We start from the raw sequence: 21,017 nt of genomic DNA on the forward strand, positions 1-21,017 counted from the left end.
TTTATGTGCATTGGTGTGAAGGTGTCAGATCTCATGGAACTGCATTTTCAGACAGTTGTGAGCTGCCATGTGGGTGCTGGGAATTGAACCCGGGTCCTCTGGAAGAGCAGTCAGTGCTCTTAACCGCTGAGCCATCTCTCCAGCCCAAAAGAGCCAAATCTTATTCTTTTTGCATTTCTAGAAATGCCTTTGTCTCCCTTGGACACAATATTTAGAAAGATCTCCGCCTCTGTGCCTGGCAAAAAAGCCAGTGGGCCGATCTTAATCACTATCACTTCTTACAGTTGCACAGTGTTCTGGGATTTATGAGGTGGCCTTGTTGATTCGGGGAAGGCTGTGTGCCTGGGCAGGCGTGGAGAACTTGGCTTTGTGGGCGGAGGGCAGGCCCTGAGGACCTGGGGGTGGGACCCTCTGGTTTGAAGCAGTTTCAGTCTGACTGGAGTCCTCAATCCCAGCTCAGGATTCTTCAGCACCCAGTGTAAGTGTTTCTTGATCAGCTTCCCATTCTACCCCATTCCCGATGAAGTCTGGTAGACTCCTTAGTAGGAGGAAGTATGGGATCCAAGGAAAGATTTGGTCCTAGGTCTTTCAATCCAGAGCCATCTCTGTTTGTCCCAGCTTGCCCCAAAAGGGAGCCTAGCTGGAGGAGTCATGGTGGTCAGGGCCATAGGCATGTGGGGAGGGACTTCTCTTCCAGGAGGGAAAAAGGAATGGGAAAAGGCCAGCTTCCTGGGCTTGTGCTTAACCTGGGTTTGACTCAGTACACTAAGCTGAAGCTGAAGGGAGAAGGTTCCAAAGACCCTTATTTATATTCCTCCAAATTTTGGATTGGATAAGGTAGTCCTCTCAGAAGGGAAAGGAACAGACGTTTGGTCCTCTGCAGGATCAGAGGACCTGTGGCTTGGCTCATTAAGAGCCTGGGGGTGGAATGGCTGGTAACCTGTAGTTCTACTGGAACGGGCCTAGGACACACTCATTGTTCCTAGTTGAACATGGGTGAGAAGGAGGAATGTGATCGGACAGGGTCAGCAAGAGGTTTAGCTAGTCCGAGCCAAGGGTCCTTAGTTTAGAGCTGCTTGGTAACCAAAGACTTTAGTCCAGGCACTTGATCCTGGCATGGTTCCGGGCCATTGTCTCATCTGCCGTGTGATGGAATAGTAACTTTTCCACTTGAGTTCCTGCCCAGCTGCTGTGAGGACAGAGTGAGACCATCCCAGCTCCAGTGTTCAGGCCCCTGGGGCCCTCTTGTTGTCTAGACTCTTTATTTATTTATTTATTTTTTTTTTAAATTTTTTGGTTTTTTCGAGACAGGGTTTCTCTGTGGCTTTGGAGCCTGTCCTGGAACTAGCTCTGTAGACCAGGCTGGTCTCAAACTCACAGAGATCCGCCTGCCTCTGCCTCCCGAGTGCTGGGATTAAAGGCGTGCGCCACCATCGCCCGGCTTTTGTCTAGACTCTTTAGGAGGCGGGACTAGAGCATCAGTGTGCCACAGTTCCTAAGGATGCCCATGCCTGTCTCTGCCACTCCTACTTCATCCTTTTGTTTTCTCCCCTGCTTTCCACTTACGTTCTTGCTTTTCCTTGAACCAGTTCTGGAAAAGGCTCCACTTTCCAATACCCAGGTATCCTACCAGGCCCCGAGTTGTGTCCCTTGCCTTGCTTGGACCACTCCTTACAGGATGTTCTCTGCACCCTTGGATCCCGATGGGACTGTGTTCCGGCTCTGCTTCACAGCCTTTGTTTGGTGGGTCATCACTTTTCCCCTGTTCGGCTTCTTCTTCTGCATCATCTGGTCTCTGGTGTTCCACTTTGAGTACACGGTGGCCACTGACTGTGGGGTGAGTTCCAGGCTTCCCCGCACCTCGGGCAGGGGCAGGTTATGAGGCATTGGTTAGGGAAGATCGGGAGGAGGAGAAAAGTGGAAGGTCAGAGAGAGGAAAGTGACAAAGGGGTTGGGAGTGGGACAAGTCAGAATTCATGGAGAAATTAGAGACAGGAACTCTCAGAGCAGAGTCATCAGCACCTCTAAGAGCTGGGAGAGGATTACAGAAAGTACAGAGAGTTGGGGCAGAGGATGTTGAGGGCACCTGAGGGAGGGAAGGAATTGGGAAGGAAAAGGAGGAAGATAGAAAGAAAAATTGGAGCCAGGATAAGTAACAGGTAGTTTTAGATCAGATTAAGAGAACCATCCCTGTTCTGTGATCTTCTAGCTTGGTTTCTCTACTGGCAGCTCTAGGCCCCACAACCCATGACCACTCAGGCTAGCTAAAAACCAGCATGGACTCCCTGCTTCCCAGATCAGTCTCCCAGGTCTTTTCTGAGAGACCAGGAATACAAGTTGAGTGTCAGCATGGAGATGAGGATGCATAGTTACAATGTAGTGAGTTGGAGTTCTTTTCCTTCCTTCCTTTTTTTTTTTTTTTAAGATTTGATTTTTATTTGTTTTTGTGTGTCTGTGTATGGATATGTGGGTAAGATGCCAGAAGACGGCATCAGATTCCCTGGAGCTGGAGTTTCAGGGGACTGTGAGCTGCTTGGGGTAGGTGCTGGGAACTGAACTGGGGTCTTTTGAGAGGGCAGCAAGCTCTCTTAACCACTGAGCCATCGCTTGCTATTGAATTGGGATTCTTACTGTGATAAAAAAAAAAAAAAAAAAAAACCCAGGGGCTCCAGGGCTCAGAGGAGACATTTTACCCAGCTTGGACACTGGAGATGGTTTCTTTCCTGAAGGAGGGAACTTTGTTGCTGGGATGTGTAGAGGTGAGAAAGGATCATTGTGAATACTAGGCTAACAACTGTGCATTTTTGATCCTGAGGGTAATGGAAGCTTTAGGAAGATTTTAAGCAAGAAGAGACATGATCAAGTCTGTGCTTTAAATTTCCTTCCAGCTTCCGAATGTAGAAAGACTAGGGATCAAGAATAGGGAGGCCAAGCCAGACAGTGGTGGCACATACCTTTAATCCCAGCATGCCAGAGGCAGGAGGCCAGCCTGGTCTACAGACTGAGGTTTAGGAACGTGATGGATATACACAGAGAAATGCTATCTTGAAACCCCACCCCCCAAAAAAGAATAGGGAGACCAGTGGGAATGCTAGTCCAGTGGCTTGTACTACTGGTGACCAGAGAAGGAATTATCAAGTTCTGGAGTTTTTGTCGAGTTGATAAGGGGTTGGAGGATAAGAAGGTGGATAAGCCTTTTATAACCAGTAGTATATATGGGGGTGGGGACTTTTGCCTGAGACCAAAAGAGTTATTTTTTAATGGTATAATCTGATAAGGAGAGAGAGAGAGAGAGAGAGAGAGAGAGAGAGAGAGAGAGAGTGTGTGTGTGTGTGCCAGAGGACAATCTTGGGTTGTCATATCCACTTGGCTAGGCTGGCCAGCCAGCGAGCTTCATCGCCCTCTCTTTGCCTCCCCAGCACTGGAATCATTGTGCCTGCCATTGTGCCTGTTCTTCTACCTGATCTCCAGGGCTCAAACTCACACAGCAAATTTCCTGAGCTATCTTTCCAGTCCCTGGTTAGGGGATTTCCTACAACTTCCCCACTATGAGTTTCTGATCAACTTCTCTATTAGAAAGGGGTTCTCTGACCATCAGTGCTTTCTGCTCTGGGCTTATGGGGATGTTTGGAATGAACTGTATGTATCTGGTGTCTGATAGTTTTTGAGGTTGTTGTAGGCACAGTTAGTGAAGTAGGGAAACAATGTGCTGGAGAAGGAAGTGGAAATATTTACCTGGTTTATGTGTGTGTATTTGTATGTGGTGGGTGGCACAGACTCTTAAAGTCCTGCCTCACCTTTAATCTGAAAGAAGTTTGTGAAGTCAGCCTGATAGTCACCAACCTTCTCTTCTTCTCAGTCAGGTACTACTACCACCTTGAATGTTCTCCAAGTAGGCTTTAGATACTGGTCCTGGTCCCCACAAAGTAGCTGAGATTGGAAGTAGTCTTCAGAATGACTGTTCCAGGAAGGCTGCACTCAGTCACCCAACTTAGGGCATGAGAGAGGCTGTGATGGCAAGGTTTCTTTCACTGTCTGGTGTGCTGCAGTTTTCTTATACTCAAGTAGTCCTGTTGACTCACAGCCTTTTTCTCAGGCTTTTTATGAAAGCCTGATTTATAAAAGTCATCACTTTTATACCCACTGTGGGCTTGACACTGTAGAAGCTCTGTCAACCAGGTATATTGGTAAATGCTTTTAATGCCAGCACTCTCAGGTGGGGCTCTGTAATCCAAGGCCAACATAGCAAGTACGAGACCAGCTGAGTCTTCATAGTAAGACTCTCTTAATTAAACAAAATTAAACAAATCACCCTATAAAATAGGTGATATTATATTATCAGTGTAGACGCCGGAGCTCAGAGAGGTGTAGGGCCTGCTCAAAGTTACCTAGACAATAAAGACAGAGTTGTGATTGGGACCCAGCTCTTTGAACAGCTTCTCTGAGAACTCTGCACTCAGCTTCCTCTGGCAGTGCTGAGGTGGCTGTGAGGTCCTTGGATTGCCTGCCCCATGCCCTGGGAGGTCCCTCCAGCATTGCCCACTGGACCAGTGGTCCAGAGGTTCATTTAGCATCTTTGGAAGGAAGGAATGGAGCTTCCAGAATTAGTCATAGCAGGGTCTCTGGGTTGCTGGGCTCTACACTACCCTGGCTGTTGTTGAGTCTAAAAGTGTGGGCTATGGACTGACGCTTCTGGTATTGGAATCCTTTACAAAAGCAACTCTCGCCTTCCAGGCCTGCATGTCATACAATTCCCTCGTGAGTCCATGTGTGTCAACGCTCACAAATCACTGCTTTGCAAGAGGCCTCTTCCCACCCCTGCCCCGGCCCAGGCCCCATCCCCAGGCCTGTCTGTACAGAGAACTCCACTCCTTCAGCTCCCTCTCTCACCATGCTTAAGGAGTGAGACTGCTGCTCCACGAAGAATGAGGGATAGGCTCATTCGCTTTTCGTCTTTCTTTTGAGGCAGACTTTTTTGTAGCCCTGGCTGGCCCAGAACTCAGATCCACCTGTTTTTGTCTCGGCTGATATTAAAGGTGTACACCACCATGCCCAGCAAGGCCATTTTCTTAGATTATATTAGCTTAGAAGATCCCATTTTCTTTTTCTTTCTTTTTGTTTTGGAGACAGGATTTCTCTGTGTAGCTCTGGCTATCCTGGAACTTGTTCTGAAAATTCAGCTGGCCTCAAACTCAGAGCTCCTCCTGCCTCTGCTTCTTGTGTGCTGGGATCAAAGGTGTGCGCCACCTCTTCTGCCTGGCATCCTCTACACATAGTGCACTCGCCTAGGGGGATGAGCGGAGCGGGGAGCAGTTGAGAGGAACAGCTCAGCAAGCTCAGCAGGGTGGCACTGTTCCAAATAAAGTCCGAAGGTCTGTGACTCATCCTGGTCTTCCGGCCTCAAACCTGGGATCTGGGATGCCCACAGAGTCACATCCTGGTCTTCAGGCCTCAAACCTGGGATCCTGGGATGCCCACGGAGCCATATTCAGGCACAACCCTGAGCTATTAGCATAAGCAGAACCTGAACTCATATGCACACCTGCTCAAACGTGCAGGTTCCAATCTCAAGAAAGATGGAGATAATCGTACCCTGTCCTAATCCCAGACAGACTAGGAAATGAACATGTCAGTCCCAGGACCTAGAAGTGGAAGGCTTGAGAGGTCGCCAGGAGAAGTTGGACGAAAAGGAAGTGGCTTTAATAGATGGGAAGAAGGCCTTTCCTGGTGGGTGGGACCGGCAAAGGAGATGCCTAGACTCACGGATTACCTCTCTTAGGTGCCCAATTACCTGCCATCAGTGAGCTCCGCCATTGGTGGGGAGGTTCCCCAGCGCTACGTGTGGCGCTTCTGCATTGGCCTGCACTCGGCACCCCGCTTCTTGGTGGCCTTCGCCTATTGGAACCACTACCTCAGCTGTGCATCTCCGTGTCCGGGTTACCGCCTTCTCTGCCGCCTCAACTTCAGTCTTAACGTGGTGGAGAACCTCGCGCTGCTCGTGCTCACCTATGTCTCTTCCTCCGAGGACTTCAGTGGGTGCCAGACAAGGGAGGGGTGAAGGGCACGGGAAGGGGATGCAGCCCCCTTTCCTGCCTAAGGGTGAGGGTGGGGTCCATCCTCCTTTCTCCTTCCAGCCATCCATGAAAATGCTTTCATTGTGTTTATCGCGGCATCTCTCAGTTACATGCTCCTCACCTGCATTCTCTGGCGGCTGACCAAGAAGCACACAGTAAGTCAGGAGGTACGGTCTGCCCCTACTGGGCACTAGGAAGCACAGAAGAAAAATCAAGAACATTTGTCCTTAGGATGTGGGTAACGATGGGTGACAAATGACTTTCCATTTGGAACTCAGCAAAAGGGCATGGGGGCTTTGGGCTGAGACTTGGAGAAAAGTGGAGAATGGTTAACTTGTCCTGGCCAACCATTTGAGTAGTACTGGAGAATGCATAGAGGCTGGATATGGGGCCCAAATCAAGGGTAGCAGCCAGGTCCGGTGGTTAGAAACACTGTCAGTGGACTGCTTTGTAAGAATCCCCAGCCATATGTATGGTCTTTCTTTGCCCCACTGTACCTGAAAGTGTTGGCTTGGTGGGTGAACTCCATGCATCTTTCCTACTCCGTCCCACTGAAGTGAGAAGGGCAAGAGATAGCACTATCCCTTGGTTTCATTATCCCCCTAAATGCAAGGATGTAGACATGCTCATCATTTTCGCGGCCCCTGCCTACACTCCCTTCCATGACCACTTTGGGATGCAAGAGGGAAGCCCCAGCCGTTAGGAACTGAGTCTAAGAGGGAAAGCCACCCACATATACCCAACAAGCTACAGGGTGATCAAGTAGTCCGTCCCCTAGGATCGCAAGTCCTACAGCTGGAAGCAGCGGCTCTTCATCATCAACTTCATCTCCTTCTTCTCGGCGCTGGCCGTCTACTTCAGGCACAACATGTACTGTGAGGCTGGAGGTGAGGCCAGGCTGGGATCTGGAAATGCTCACAAGTGACCTCAGAGCAGCGGCGCTGGGTTTCTGGGGTTTTTGTAGTAGGCGGTGGTCTTGGGTACTGGCTGTCTCTGTGGTGGGCTGGTGATGTGATGATTAAGAAGTCACTAGGAGGGTGAACCAAGAGGCTCATTGTGCCCTGTTCCTTGTGCCCTCATAACAGTGTATACCATCTTTGCCATCCTGGAGTACACCGTTGTCCTAACCAACATGGCGTTCCACATGACAGCCTGGTGGGACTTCGGGAACAAAGAGCTGCTAATAACCTCTCAGCCTGAGGAAAAGAGATTCTAAACCCTTCTCTGATGCTGGGACGAGAACCCACTGCCCAGAAACACGAAGCCACTCTGGCCTCCTTATGCCCATGTCCTCTCTGGACCCTTCTTGAGCTGGGGACTAGGGGAGAAGAGCAAGAGCGGATTGATGAGGCTGACCCAGCCCCACAGGGGTTGTCAAGTGACATCACTGTAAACTGAAAGCTCCACCACCTGGTGCTTAAAAAAAAAGTCCCGAGGACCATGACCATTATTCAGTTTTTGACCTTTACACAGACCTGACTGAGGTTAGGAACCACTGAGCAGTCAGTCACAGCCATCTCTCTAGGGGTCCTTCCCATCAGCCTGTGTCCCTATGTATGACTGGGGGAGGCTGTGTTGGTGTCTCTGAGGCCATCTGATGGCAGTAGAGCCCTGTACTTGACAAGTGACTCGTCCTAGAAGCATCAATCATATTTTCCTCCCCAGCTAAACCACTGGCTTTTTGGACGCGCTAAAATATGCCTATAAGCGTAGCACAGTGGAGGCTAAGCCTGGACTGCTTCAGGATCCATGCCAACCTGGGCTACAGTGAGACCTCATCTCAAAAATGAAATGTCAGGCATGATGGCACACACCTTTAGTCCCAGCACAGCAGGGGCAGACTGACAGCTATGAGCTCAAGGCCAGCCTGGTCTATACAGTGAGTTTCAGGCCACTCAAAGACCCTGTCTCAGAAAACAAAATAGCCCTTAAAATCACAGGCTTATAAGACCTTTTCCTCTGGCAAGGGGCAAGGGTCAGAGGTAGAATTCCCTACTCCAGAGTGGGTTCCTTGTTTTTCCTTTATTTTCTCCACTGCTCCCCAGCCTTTATTTGTATATTTTATTTCACAGGACAATAAATTTTTTCTTTGGCCAACAATCTGGGGTAGGTATGTTACTACTGGGGCTTATCTGCGCATGGTAGCCGAGGTGAAGAATGCGAGAAGGAGTCTGCAGCAGCTCATTCTCATGTGGCGTCTCCCTTAGCCCTTCTGCAGTGTTTCCTACGGCAGCCCCAGCCTCCATGTTGGTGAACACAAGTGGCTGAGCGATCTCTGAAATGACTCAGCCTGGCTCTGGCTGTAATCCTGCCAGTAAAGCCTGTCCCCTATAGGCATGAGGGGACATCTCTGATGTATGACTGATGGCTCTGGAGCCTTGACCAGGAAGTCGCTTCCTCAAGCTTTGCATCCTAGTCCACTATGGCATCCCTGGCTGGGCCTCAGCGCTTTGTTAGGGAAATTGAGGGTGGTGGTGGAGAACCACAATGAAGCCTACTGTCTCTGTCCCCTTTAAGAGGAAACAAAAGGTCCCCAGTCTCTGCAGAGCCCTGGCTCATGCCCACCCGCTAATGCCCAGCACATAGGGAGGAGCCGGGGCCAATGGAGACAGGAGGTTTTATTGATGCTGATGGGGTAGGAAAGGCCCCCAGGAGCATGGGGCCTGAGTCAGTCAGCAGACGCATAAGGCCTGGGCACATGGGGCAGGTTAGGGCATTTTTCTTCTCAGGGTTCTGTGGCTCCTCCTTTGTTGGGGGGGTGGATGTCTTGGAGCGCCTACTCCAAGAGCAAAGGCAGAGGTTGGAGCCCCTAACCTGAGAAGAGGCACCACAACAGGCAGCAACTCTGTGGAAAGCTGGATGAACTGGTCAGTAGCAGGAAATGGAGGGAAGCACTGGGCTGGCCTCTTGGAAGGGTCAACCTGGCTTAGGTGAACTCATGGAATACTTGATATTCCCAAGCAGAGTGGGGCAGGGCCCAAAGCCCCTTTCCCCGTGTACTTCCTTAAGGAATAAAAGGCAATCAGGGAGTCCCCTGGCAAGGGGTGCCAGAATTAGTCCTTAAGGCACAGCTGGGGGGCAGACAAGGCGCCAAGGCACAACTGGTAGGGGGACAAGGGGTAGCCTCCAAGCTGAATGCCAGGGTCACAAGAGGATGCAGGACCGCCCACGCTTTATCGGTGTTGGGTTGAGCACTGCCCGGACAGCCTCTGCAAACACCTCCTTGACGCCATCCTGCTGCAGCGCCGAGCACTCAAGGTAGCGCACAGCATGGATCTGCTTGGCCAGTGCCTGGCCCTGCTGCGGTGTGATGGGCGCTTGACCCTGCTCCTTGAGGCGCCGTAGGGTATCAGGCTGGGCTCTCAGGTCCTTCTTGGTGCCCACCAGGAGGATAGGGACATCGGGGCAGTGGTGACACACCTCTGGGTGCCACTTGTGCCTCACATTTTCATAGGAGGGTGGACTGGCAATGGAGAAACAGATGACAAAGACGTTGGTCTGAGGGTAGGAAAGGGTGCGCAGGCGGTCATATTCCTCCTGGCCCGCAGTGTCCCACAGGTTCAGGTTCACTGTGCGCCCATCAACTGCACTCTGGGCGCTGTAATTGTCGAACACAGTGGGGATGTATTCCTTGGGGAAGGCATTAGTCGTGTAACAGATGAGAAGGCATGTCTTGCCCACGGCCCCATCACCCACCACCACACACTTGATGCTCTGCATTGTGTATAAAGCTGCGGGAGTGGAGGCACTGCCTCCTCCCTCTTCTGGACCCCACTGGAAGTAGTGACCTATGGAGACATGAGAGGGACATTCTTGATTTAGGAGACCTGTACCTACTGAAAAGAAAAGATGAAGATATACAGAGAAAAAACACTTCTTGTTCAGTTATCGTGACATCATCCCCAAATCTCATCAAGACAAACATTAGAAACAAAGAGAGGGACTGAGCAAGATGCTGCAAAGCCGTAGCCTTCTATGAGCTCTAGTACCAGCCTAGTCCAGCTGCTATTTCTAGCAATGACAATGGACAAACCTCTCCTCTAAACAAACCTCAGTTTTCTTATCTGCAAAATGGAGATAATATTGGCTTACTGTATGGATTAGTTATTACATTTAAAGCACTGAGGACAGTACCTGGTTAACTATTACTAGCTATTTTTATTCTTCCTCGATACAAGGATCAGCTACATCATCTACTACATATGGACTCCTCACTAGTCTGATCTCCCAATATTTGCTCCAGAGCCTCAAAAATTAAAGCCAATATGCATGATGGTAGTGGGAGACGCCTTGTTGGGAAGTAGAAAGGGAACTTGGTGCTGTGGGCTGCAGTGGACTCAAGCACTGGCTGGTTCTCTCCCAGGCTGCAGCTTCTTCTATCCCAGCTGGGAGGAAGTGATATTTCCTGATGAGGCTACTTCTCTCGTTGCTGTTAACAGGATTCCCATCTGCTCTGTATGAGCGCGTGTTCAACCTTCAGATATTCAGACAGACCCTCAGAGTGGATAGCAGCGTGAATAAAGAGAACCAGAGAATAAGTTCTGCCTCAGTTCTCTGACTCACTGCAGCTGACACTTATCCCCTCTGGGTCTCAGGTTTTCTTTTTAGGAAATGAAGGTAAAATGACGGCTGGAGAGATGGCTCAACAGTAGGAGCAACTACTGCTTTGAAGACCTGAGTTCAGTTCCCAGCCCTGCTTTAAACACTCCACAATTGCCTCTAGCTCCAGATCTAGGGTCCCTTTGGCCTCTGAGGGAACCAGCACTCATACAAAAACACACATACCCGCATACGTACACACAGCCAGGTGTGGTGTGTTTACCTATATCCAAACACTCAGGCAGGAGGATTATAGTAAGTTTGAGGCCAACCTAGTCTACCTAGTGAGTTCTGGTCCAGCCAAAGATATATAGTAAAGCCCTGTCTCAAAACAAAAACAAAGACTTAGGCTTAAGGAGGAAAACATTGCATGTTTTCTCTCACATGTAAAATCTAAATTTAAATATAGATCAGATTTAAATATGTGTGCGTGTGTGTGACATGAAAGCAGAAGGGGAACTATTTGGGAAGAGGAAGGACATCAGTGTGGAGAGGAGGGTGAATGTGAGGAGAGTATAATGATAAATATGATACATACATAGGAAAATGATAATATGATAGATAGGATACTACATAGGAAAACTTCATAATGAAATCTATTTTCTTATATAGTAACTTAAAAAAAACAAACAAACTTAAAGCCTCAGGGGCAGGGGTTATTAGTTGTGTCCACCGCATTATTTGAGTCCTGGCATTTCACAGTAGAACTGGGCCCGAAATCTTAAGATCAACACAGAAAGGGACTAAGCAGCAGTAAGAGTAAGACCCCTCACAGGAGGTGGTGGAGCACACCTTGAGTCCCAGGACAAAATCACACAGAGAAATCTTATCTCAAAAAAACAAAACACAAAGACTAACACACCTCCTGCCCCAAGCCCAGCAGTGAACCTACACAGGCACGAAGGCAAGGAGGATGTTCTGGCTAGCAGTCCCGAGGCCCATGAGACTGAAAGTACAACAGGCCCTCTAGGGAGGTGCTTATCAACCAGCAAATCAGTAAATCAGTCCTCAAAGGAGTGGGGCTGGCCAAGGAAGAGGGCCTGTCATGGGAAAAGGGCTATGAATGAGTGTCCACAACAAAGTGTGGCACACCTCTGACCTGCTGGGCTCACCTGCTGACGTCAACCCTCAATGAAACACCTCCATATGGTACAAGTCTTTACAGGGAGCATGGCAGGTGTTATTCAATTCTCCTCCTGACTGGGAGGACTTTATTTTACGAAGTCAGAAACCAAGCCCAGAGCTGTTAAAGTCATCCAGCTATGTGGAGTTTGGGAGCCAGGACACAAACTCAGTTCTGTGATCCAAAGTCCTAAGTTTTCTTCATTGTATCTCATGGCTCGCAGATAACTGTGGGGCCTTGAACAAATTAGTCACTTCCTTAACCATAGCCTCAGTTTCTTCATCTGGATACCAAGAGTCATGACAGTTGCCTTCCTGGCCTCATGGGGGACGCAGCATGACCGCAAATATACTTTTGTGTGCCATGCACATGGCAGCGACAAAAGCCAAGTGTTGGCCAGTTCTCCCCGTGAGAATAACTTACTCTCACAGTTCAAGCCTTCATCCTCTCCCAACAGGACTCTCCTCTCTTTCCCTTGCTTTTAGTCGTACTATCTTTACTGTTGCTGTTAGCGCCACTGAGCATTGGCTCTGGACTGGCACTCTACCGTGACGTCCGAGCTCCAGCCCTCCGGCAGGTCTTCCCCTGAGACTACACGCCATAGGCTTATCTCACTTATGTCAAATTGAAGAAAAGATCGGCTGTGGGAGGCCAACATGTACAATTAGATTTTGATTATGGCTTTAAAAAAGTCTTTGCTGGAAATGTGGCTCAGTGACATTGCACTTGCCTCATATCTGTAAAGGTCCAGTTTCAACCTCCAGAATTCTACTCCCTGGTAATAAATATAATTAAAAAAAACTTGGTTTAGTAAATAAATTGATGCTTAAAGATCTATATATAAACAAATGACAACAACTTGTTCTAGGTTTTTATACCCAACTTATTCAGATCATGTCTGGACTCTGTCATCAAAGTTGATCACACTATAAGAGGGGTTTTAGAGTTGTACAGACCTGGATTTAGGATGAACTGCCTCTGTAATCTTCAGTTTCCTTATCTCTAATTCAGCCACAACAGCAGTTCTCACAGGGTTGCTATATAGTTTAAATGTGTTAATATACAATATCTGCATGATATAGTGAGTTCCTAGCTCCTCCTCCAAAAGGGTCTACAGTGTTGTATATAAAGCCAATCTCGGGGGCTGGAGAAGTGGTTAAGAGCTTTGCCTGCTCTTCCAAAGGTCCTGAGTTCAATTCCCAGCAACCACGTGTGCTCACAACCATCTGTAGTGAGATTTGGTGCCCTCTTCTGGCCTGCAGGGATACATGCAGGCAGAACACTGTGTACATAATAAATAAATCTTAAAAAGAAAAAGTCAATCTCGGTCACTCTTTTCCACTGCTCTCCTTTTTTGAGACAGGGTTTCATTGCGTGGCTCGCCTGGAACTCAAGGCGAAGAACAGGTTGGCCTTGAACTCACAAATATCCTCTGCCTCGGGAGTGCTGAGATTAAAGGTGTGTTCCATGACACCAGGGAGTCCTTTCTTCTCTCTCACATTTTTGTTTGTTTTTGTTTTTCGAGACAGACAGGGTTTCTGTAGCTTTGGTTCCTGTCCTGGAACTAGCTCTTGTAGACCAGACTCACAAAGATCCGCCTGCCTCTGCTGGGATTAAAGGCGTGCGCCACCACTGCCTGGCCTATGTCATATTTTATGCTTACTTTTCTTTCTGCTGCTATTCCCTTTCCCCCTCAAATCTTCCTGAATCTTCAAGGCCTAGCCTAAATCTCACGAGGTCATAAAGCTACTAAATTATTTGCATTTCCATAGTATGGTTATTCCTTTTAACTCTGCTTTGGCTCCATACAAATCTTCTCTATACATAAATGATAACTATCCCTTAAATAGCAGGCTGGGTTTCTGTCAACTCAACCACAGAAAAGCTTTGAGAATAGGGCTAGACACACAGAAATATACAGCCACTGCCTTTTGATGTGCTGAGCCAGTCCTTATCATGAAGATAATAGGATGGACCCCTCTCCTCTCAACCTGCCCCAGCCAACAATACTACAATGCTGAGTTGTAGTGGAGAATAATGACAGCCCCCCCAAAAGGCTAATCAGTTTGAAATGGCTCTAGAAGGGTTAGTATAGGAATACAGTTCATAGGGCAGGAGGATGGAGCCTATTAGGGTGAGTATGATTGCATCCAGTGGGCCAGGGCCTTGGGGTGTGTTCCAGGCAGGCCCAGAATGGGGAGGAAAAGGAAGTACTGATGTTTGCCTGATTGCCTGATCTCTGTGGCAGTTAGAGCAGGGGAAGTGTCCCAACTGGGAGTGGGGGAGGGGAAGCATGGGCTCTAAAAGATCTGTACTGTGTAATCCTACAGCCTTCTAAGCCACCTCTCTAACACAAAGCTCTCAGTATTTTGAAACTCTCCGTATTGATAAGACACATTTCAAACCTTACCTCTGACTACACTACCCTGTTCTTTCATGGTGGCCTCCACAGTCCCTACCCCCAAAACACAAGCAGTACCAAAGCAGGGTCAGGCACTACTTCCACCTCCTCCAAGAATGTTTCTTTACAAGCTACATGGTGGTGGCACTCCCCTTAAATCCCAGCACTTGGGAAGCAGAGGCAGGCAGCTCTCTGAGTTTGAGGTCAGCCTGGTCTACAGAGCAAGTTCTAGGACAGCCAGGGTGACAGGAAAACCCCTGTCTTGAAAAACTCAAACAACAAAACAAAAACAAAACAACAAAAGTAAAAATAAAATATCTATATAACCCAAGTCACAAGTGACTTCACTGACCCAACAACTAGTCCCTGTCTATTTCAAACAGAGGCTGATCAGAATCTTATCTTTAGTCCCTTAGACTGGAAAAGCCCAGAGGGCAAAGTCCTGCCTGATTTCTGACTCCCCCAGTGTAGCGAGTGGCTGTCAGTAAAGAACAAACAGCGAGCTCAATCTGTCCCTCTCTGCACACTTGCACAAGGGCTCATCTTCCAAATGCTGTGCACACTTCAGAGTCTTCCTGTCCCCTGGGCTCAGCTCTGTTTCCCACCTTCTCCAGGCTATTTCAGCCCCCTCTCTTTTACCAATGTTCTGGATGCTTTGTGGGAGGGAAGCTCAACACAAGACTGAGTGAAGCTGCACAGGGACTGCCACGCTCCCCACCCCACCCCCATCAGTCCTGACACTGACTGGGAACAAGAAAGGTCTCTAGGTCCAAGAGACACTAGACAAAGGTAGCCAACTTCTTCCTCATCCAGAGAAACAGAAAGTTACGCTAAGGAACACACAAGCTAGATTGCTCTGGTTTGACTAAAAGACAGAGAGGTCAAGCAACGGTAACTCGGAGGGGCTGAAGAAAATGTGAAGAAAAAGTATAAGATCGGCTAAAGTTGGTTGACCAAAGACAACCAAGCCAGGGGCAGGGTGGTACTGCAAGCTTTTCTGTCTGTCTGGAAGGGAAGATAGAGGAGAGGTGACACAGGAGGCTCCTGCTGGGGCTGCAGCTGCCTGCAGCTGGGCTGGGAGGAGGAAGCTAGGGGAGACGTGAGGTCAGCGTGGGACTGGGACCAGGCCAAGGGCTCAGACTCAGACTCTTTCTTCCCCCTTCTCAACATCAGCAGGGAAGAGCCTAAGAAAACCTCGTTCTTGGTCTAAAAAAAAAAAAAAAAGCATCTTTATTTCTTTATTCCCAGCAGAGGCAGGCATATCTCTGAGTTGGAGGTCAGCCTGGTCTACAAAGCAAGTTGCAGGACAGCCAGGACTACACAGAGAAAGAAATAACAAAAACAAAAATCCCACACTGAGGGACTCTCCATCTCTGGGTTCCTGCAGAAAGGATTTTGTGCTACAGTAGGTAAGTAGGGTAAGAGGAGAGAGTTGATGCTGTTTAACTAGGGATTGCAGCGGGGGAAGAAAAGACAATTGTGGCTGAGCAGGGCATAGAGGGTTGAGAACGTTACTAAGTCTGTCCCATGCTCATCCTGACACCCAGGGTGTTCCACAAAGGGTGAGCCCCAGAGACAGGACAGCTCTAGCTTGGGGAGCCAAGATGTCCCTCCCCCACCCAGCAGCACAGAGGAAGGCTCACACACTAGCTTCTCTCTGCCTGGCAGCAGCTCAGCAGTCTCTGGGCCCCATGAAAGGCTTGTGAAGTGGCACTTCCTTTGCCTTTGCTCACTTCACACGAGGCTGTGAATGCCAACCTCGCAATCCTGTCTCCCCCACTTAAAAACATAGAGAAACCCAGGGCTTCCCAGTCCTTTTAGTGTGCCACGCAAGGTCTGAGGGGGTTTCCACCAGGGAAAAAACATCAGGGAGGAAATGCCACGTCTATTTTCCACTGTCAGTAGGCACAGCACTAGGGCAGTGGACAGGGTATACACCCCATCCTGGAGTCCCGCAGCAAGATCCCAGCATCACTGCCTTCTTATCTCTCAACCTACAGCAATCTTTGTACTTTGCATAAAGAGCAACAGTTCTGGCCTGGGCAGATCAAGGCTGATGAGAAAGGAAGGCTGAGTCTGAGGCACTGCTATGTCTCTTTAGAGGAGGGCCAGTCAAACCTATCAGTGTTCACTGTGCCCTTTGCAGGTAGTAAAAAATGCAAATTGTTTTTTCCTTGTTTTTAGGTTTTCTTTTCTTTTTAAAGACAGTCTCATTATATATCACCCTGGCTGGCCTGGCTTCTGCCTCCCAAGCACTGGGACCTACTTTTGAAATACAGTCAAGAGAGACTGGCTCTCCTAACCTCTGGCCTGATGTTACTCTTACTCTCACAAAACTGAGGTGAAGACTGACGGTTAGTCTGACCTTTGACTTCATTCAAGATGTCCCTAGCGTGGTTTGCTCCTTAGTAATGGGTCAGAAGGCTGGAGAGATGGCTGAGTAGGTTTAAGAGCACTTGTTCTTGCAGAGGACCCAGATTTGATTCCCAGCACCCACATGGTGGCTCACAGGTCCATAGAGTTCCAGTTCCAGGGGATCCAACACCCTCCACAGGCACCAGGCATAGACGTGGTACATGTACACATATGTAGGCAAAACACCTATATACATAAACAAATCTAAAATAAATAAATAAGTGGGCCAAACGAGTCAGGTTGACATCTGTCTACACCCTTTAGTTTTTAAGCTCCCAAGCCTCCCCAGCCCGGCCCACCTGAGCACTCATGGGGGCAGCACTAACAGTATGCACTGCACAGCCGGCCACCCTGCTCCTGCCCAAGCTGAGGAGCTCCTCCGAGAAGCTCCTCCTCTGGCTTTTGGCTCCTGGGGACATGCCCCCCCCCCATGTGAGATGAGGACAAAAGAGGAAGCTGGACCCTGGACAGGAAAACCAGTCTGATCTGGGGAGGTGGCCCAGGCTTTGTCTTTGGTTTCCCTTAGAAGATCTTCTCACAGACCCCTACAACCTTTAGGATCGATGGTCCAGGAAGGGAAGAGGCTTTCCGTCTGGGCATAGCCATCCTCCTTCTTCCCACTTCTCCAGCTACTACAGCAGCATCGTCCCAACTGCCTGGGTGCCCACAGCCACTCCCATCTTCCTGCTCCTAATCCCCTATACACTATCAGACATCTCATCTGCCTTAACATCTCCCCTGCAGCAACTCTCCAAAGCCCAGATTGCTAAACAGGACTTGCAACAATGTCACCCTCTGCCTCTTCTTACCCATACTTCTGTAGCCAAAGCCTCCACAGCAGCTTCCTAGCTAGCCTCCCACCATGCTATGTTTCCATTTAGATCCCTCCTATCCTGGTCATATTTTTCTTGCAATTAGCTTAAACTTCCAATGGAGCAGACCTTGCCTAAGAGAAAAATCCTGCTACTTCTATCTTTGCCCTCAGAGCCCTGTCGGTTGCTGAGTTATAGCGAATACTAAATTAAGCACTGGTTTGTCAAGCTGGGAATCAGGGCTCCTGGGGATTTTTATTGAGCTGTGATGCTGAGAAAATGTGCTGTGTGCACATCCTTTTCTGAGTTGGGATTTAATACAGATCCCTTGGATTTCCTCCGTGGGGCCAAACCTCTGCACCCCCCAGAATGAGAGCAGGGAAGACAGGTGGAGAAGGGCCGGACTAGAAACAGGAGCCGGGGGAAGGACAACTGTGAGGTAAGAGCATAGGGAAAGGAAGGAGCCCAGCTCTTAAATTTAGCTTTGCTCGAAGACCCCAATCGTGGCATTTGCTCCCCTCCACTTCTCTTTTACTCTGGTGGGGAGAAGTTAGTACAGAAGAGTGCAGGGGGTGGAGACAGACAAACTCCCTGGGCACGTAATCCAAAGGCTGAGGAAGGGGACTCCAGAATGGAGACAAAAACTTACAGGGCCAAGACAGACTAAGGAGAAATTTCTTTGGAGAAATTCCTTAGAGAGAGGGAATAGGATCCTAGGTAAGAAGCAAATATCAAGGATGCTAAAGACAGAAGGCTCAGCATAACTTCCTGGCAAGGTTCTGCCGCACACCAGAAAATGGGACCCAACCCCTGCAGTCCCCAGAAAGCAACAGGGAAGAGGAACAAACCTGTTTGTCTCACACCCCTTTCCTGATCAAAACTTTAAAACCAGATCAGCCGCAGTTTTCCCTCCAGAACCTGGCCTTTGCCCCCTGCTTTTCTTAGCACAGCAAAGAGCCTGCCTCATTCTCCCCACTGGTTGGAACCAGTAAGTGCTGGGAGACAGGAGGTCAGTCCCCAAGCAGAGGCTGAACTCTTTGGGGAGCACCTAAGACTCCCTGGCCTTTCTCGCTAGTCTCGCTCTTGGGCCACCCTACTGGGACCTACACACTGCTTCCCCTGCTTAACCATAATGCCACCCGCTGCAGGTTCCCGTCATTCTGCCGGCTTCTGCTCCGGGCTTTCTCAAGGCCTAGGGCAGTTATTTTGTCTCTAACAGATAAAGATGTTGACACACCAGAACTTGCGTATTTATCCGCGTGTGCACATTTTCAACACTTTAATCACCTTCATCGGGAGGCTGCAACCTGCATCTCTAAGCTAAGGAGGCGGGAAAGCGCTCGCAAACTCAAGTCTAGAACAGCTCCTAACACCAAAGCTAAAGATACTGACATAAGAAAAGATACTGTTAGGGCAGTCGGGAAAATGGAAACAAAAGGGGGATATGTGTGCGTTAGCCAGAGGCTGAGAAGAGACGGAAAGGGGGGGCAGGGCAGCGAAGTGTGAGGTTAGGGCCTGGGTACATCTAGGTGGTTGGGGGGACAGAGACCGAAGATGAATGTGGTACACACTAAGTGAGTGGAGGAAGACAGTGTGCGGAATTCGGGTGGGAGAGAAGACTAAGAGACAGCTCTCAATCATCCCTGAAAGCCAGTACTCCCAGCTGTCTCTCACAGTCCTATGCGCTGTCAGTGACTGTCGGTATCGAGACCTTTTCCTTCCTCAGGTTATCCTCAAAAAAGCAAGGCCAGACTGAGTCAGTCAGACACAACAGACATGCTCACTAAATACCTGTTGCGTTGCAGAAATAAAGAGGTCGGCTCAGAAAAATACAGAGAAGGAGCGGGGATTCCCCACCGGTCCTCCTGAGGGCTGCAGCAACAGTGTAGCTACTGGCTCCGACCTTCCCTGGTGAAACCTTCCTCTGCATTCTCAGGCTTCAGAGGCCCCAGACACCGCCCCCCTCGCAGCCCCACAAATGTCACAACTGCAGAGCTGAGAGCGCGTCTTCTCTAGCCAGAGGCCCTCTCCTTTCACATACTACTGAACACCCCCACAACTTTTGAGGGTACCCCACCGCAGAGTCCCATCCTCACAGCTCAGCGCTTTCCCACTTCCGAGCCTCTCACGGCTGGGATCTCAAGGGTTCCTCGCGGCTTTCAGGATCCTGCGCTGTCCCTTGGATCCCACCCTCCACCCCAGCCATCAGCGATCGACTCGAGGTGGCCGCTGTCCCCGCCCGGCCTTCCGCGCCCGCCCAACTTGCAGTGAGCGAGAACCTCCCGCCCGCGGCCTCCCTCCTGCAAACTTCCCGGCTCCCGGGCGCCCCGCCGGTCCCAGCCGGCAGCGCTCCTCTACCCAGGACCCCTGCCCATCGGTCCGGCCCGGGCCTCACCTGGTGCCCTCCCCGCGACGGGGGAGCTGGGGGCGGCGGCGGCGGCTCTGGACTCAAGAAGGAAGTGAGAGCTGGAGGCCGGAGGAAGTGGGGGGAGTGGGGGCCGGGCCGGGGCGGGGCGGACCAGGAAGTCGGCGGCCTCTCGCCCCCACCCTTCTGCAAGCTTTGCCTCTACCCCTCGCCCTATGGCCCCTGAGACCCCTCAGGCCTGGCCTCTCCGGGTCTGGTCTCCCCGCTTTCACTCGGCATCCCACCCCAGCCGAGGCCCTCAGTTAGGCGCCGGGCGTTTGTCCTCTTCCTGCTATCTCACTCCCGCCGCGCCACCTCCGCGGGCAGGCTGAGAACCGCCTTCCGCTCAGCGCGGGGATCTGGAGGTAGCCGAGGCTGGCTAGGGGTTAGCCGGAACGGGTCAGGCTGGGGCAGTCCCCACCCCTGCCCTGAGCCTTGGGAGAGTGCCGGGTGGTGGTGATTCAGCAGTGGGAAGGTCCCAGACCCCTAGGGAGGGTGGGGAGACTGGGGGAAGGGCAGCTGCCGTCAGCACCCCGGGAAAAGACACGATCAGCAGAGACGCAGGCGGAGCTGCGCGGGCCCCAAAAACAGGATGTCGTGTCGTGGTTCCGCACCTCGCGGCTCCGCGGGGCTCTGGGGAGGGGGCGGGGCGTGGGAAGACGTGGGGCTCCTCTTGTTCCCCGAGTTCGGCCTGGCGCGCAACTGCTCGGAGCGGTAGGACCGCACCCAGGCCTAAGGTCCTGCTTGGGCCCTGGAGACAGGCTATGGGCAGACTCGTGGGCGCCCCCTGGTGCTTGTAACCCAGGCCTTGGCGCCAGGCTTTGGCTGGAGAAGCCACGTTCTTTTAACAACTTTCTGGGTGCTCTACCACGTGCAGAGCTCCCCTAGGTGCAGTGGAAACAGCACAAGATGGACAGCCCTTCTTACAGAGGACTTACAAATAAAGAGGATCAGTTCTGACAAATAGTTTAACCTTTCCAAGTATCAATTTTTTTTTGTAAAATCAAAAAAAAAAAAAAATTCTCCACCCCGAGGATGTGAAAATAACAGAGTACGTGTCCGTGCTACTGTATACTGTATAGAAAATGAAGTTAAGACAATCAGACTCGGGCCGCTCTATGACTGAGTGAATGAAAGCGTATTCTGAGATCCTTCAGAAACCAGTTCTCATTTGTTTTTTGTTTTTTTT

The 21,017-nt window shown here is 50.1% G+C and overlaps 2 protein-coding genes across 9 annotated transcripts in view; one reads left to right on the forward strand and one right to left on the reverse strand.

Annotated features, from left to right (window-relative positions):
• Positions 1 to 8,604, forward strand: part of Pgap2 (post-GPI attachment to proteins 2) — a 33,654-nt gene extending 25,050 nt beyond the window's left edge. For 5 of the 8 annotated variants that reach the window (XM_026790116.1, XM_013354371.2, XM_026790117.1 and 2 more), the window contains 5 exons: positions 1,622 to 1,837; positions 5,780 to 6,032; positions 6,135 to 6,241; positions 6,853 to 6,961; positions 7,160 to 8,604. In XM_026790116.1, coding sequence (XP_026645917.1) covers positions 1,622 to 1,837; positions 5,780 to 6,032; positions 6,135 to 6,241; positions 6,853 to 6,961; positions 7,160 to 7,290 — 816 coding nt within the window. In that variant the 3' untranslated portion in view covers positions 7,291 to 8,604. The remainder of the gene's footprint in view (positions 1 to 1,621; positions 1,838 to 5,779; positions 6,033 to 6,134; positions 6,242 to 6,852; positions 6,962 to 7,159) is intronic. The other 3 variants (XM_013354373.2, XM_013354374.2, XM_013354375.2) reach the window with 3 other exon arrangements.
• A 76-nt stretch (positions 8,605 to 8,680) lies between these two features.
• On the reverse strand, positions 8,681 to 19,913 carry Rhog (ras homolog family member G). The gene is made up of 2 exons (XM_005368820.2): positions 19,820 to 19,913; positions 8,681 to 9,862 (listed from the first exon to the last, which is right to left on the reverse strand). The coding sequence occupies exon 2, from the start codon at positions 9,792 to 9,794 to the stop codon at positions 9,219 to 9,221; it is 576 nt and encodes a 191-aa protein (XP_005368877.1). The 5' UTR covers positions 9,795 to 9,862; positions 19,820 to 19,913; the 3' UTR covers positions 8,681 to 9,218.
• Positions 19,914 to 21,017: the final 1,104 nt, after the last annotated feature.

This window comes from Microtus ochrogaster, unplaced genomic scaffold, assembly GCF_000317375.1.
Source record: "Microtus ochrogaster isolate Prairie Vole_2 unplaced genomic scaffold, MicOch1.0 UNK41, whole genome shotgun sequence".
Taxonomy (NCBI): domain Eukaryota; kingdom Metazoa; phylum Chordata; class Mammalia; order Rodentia; family Cricetidae; genus Microtus; species Microtus ochrogaster.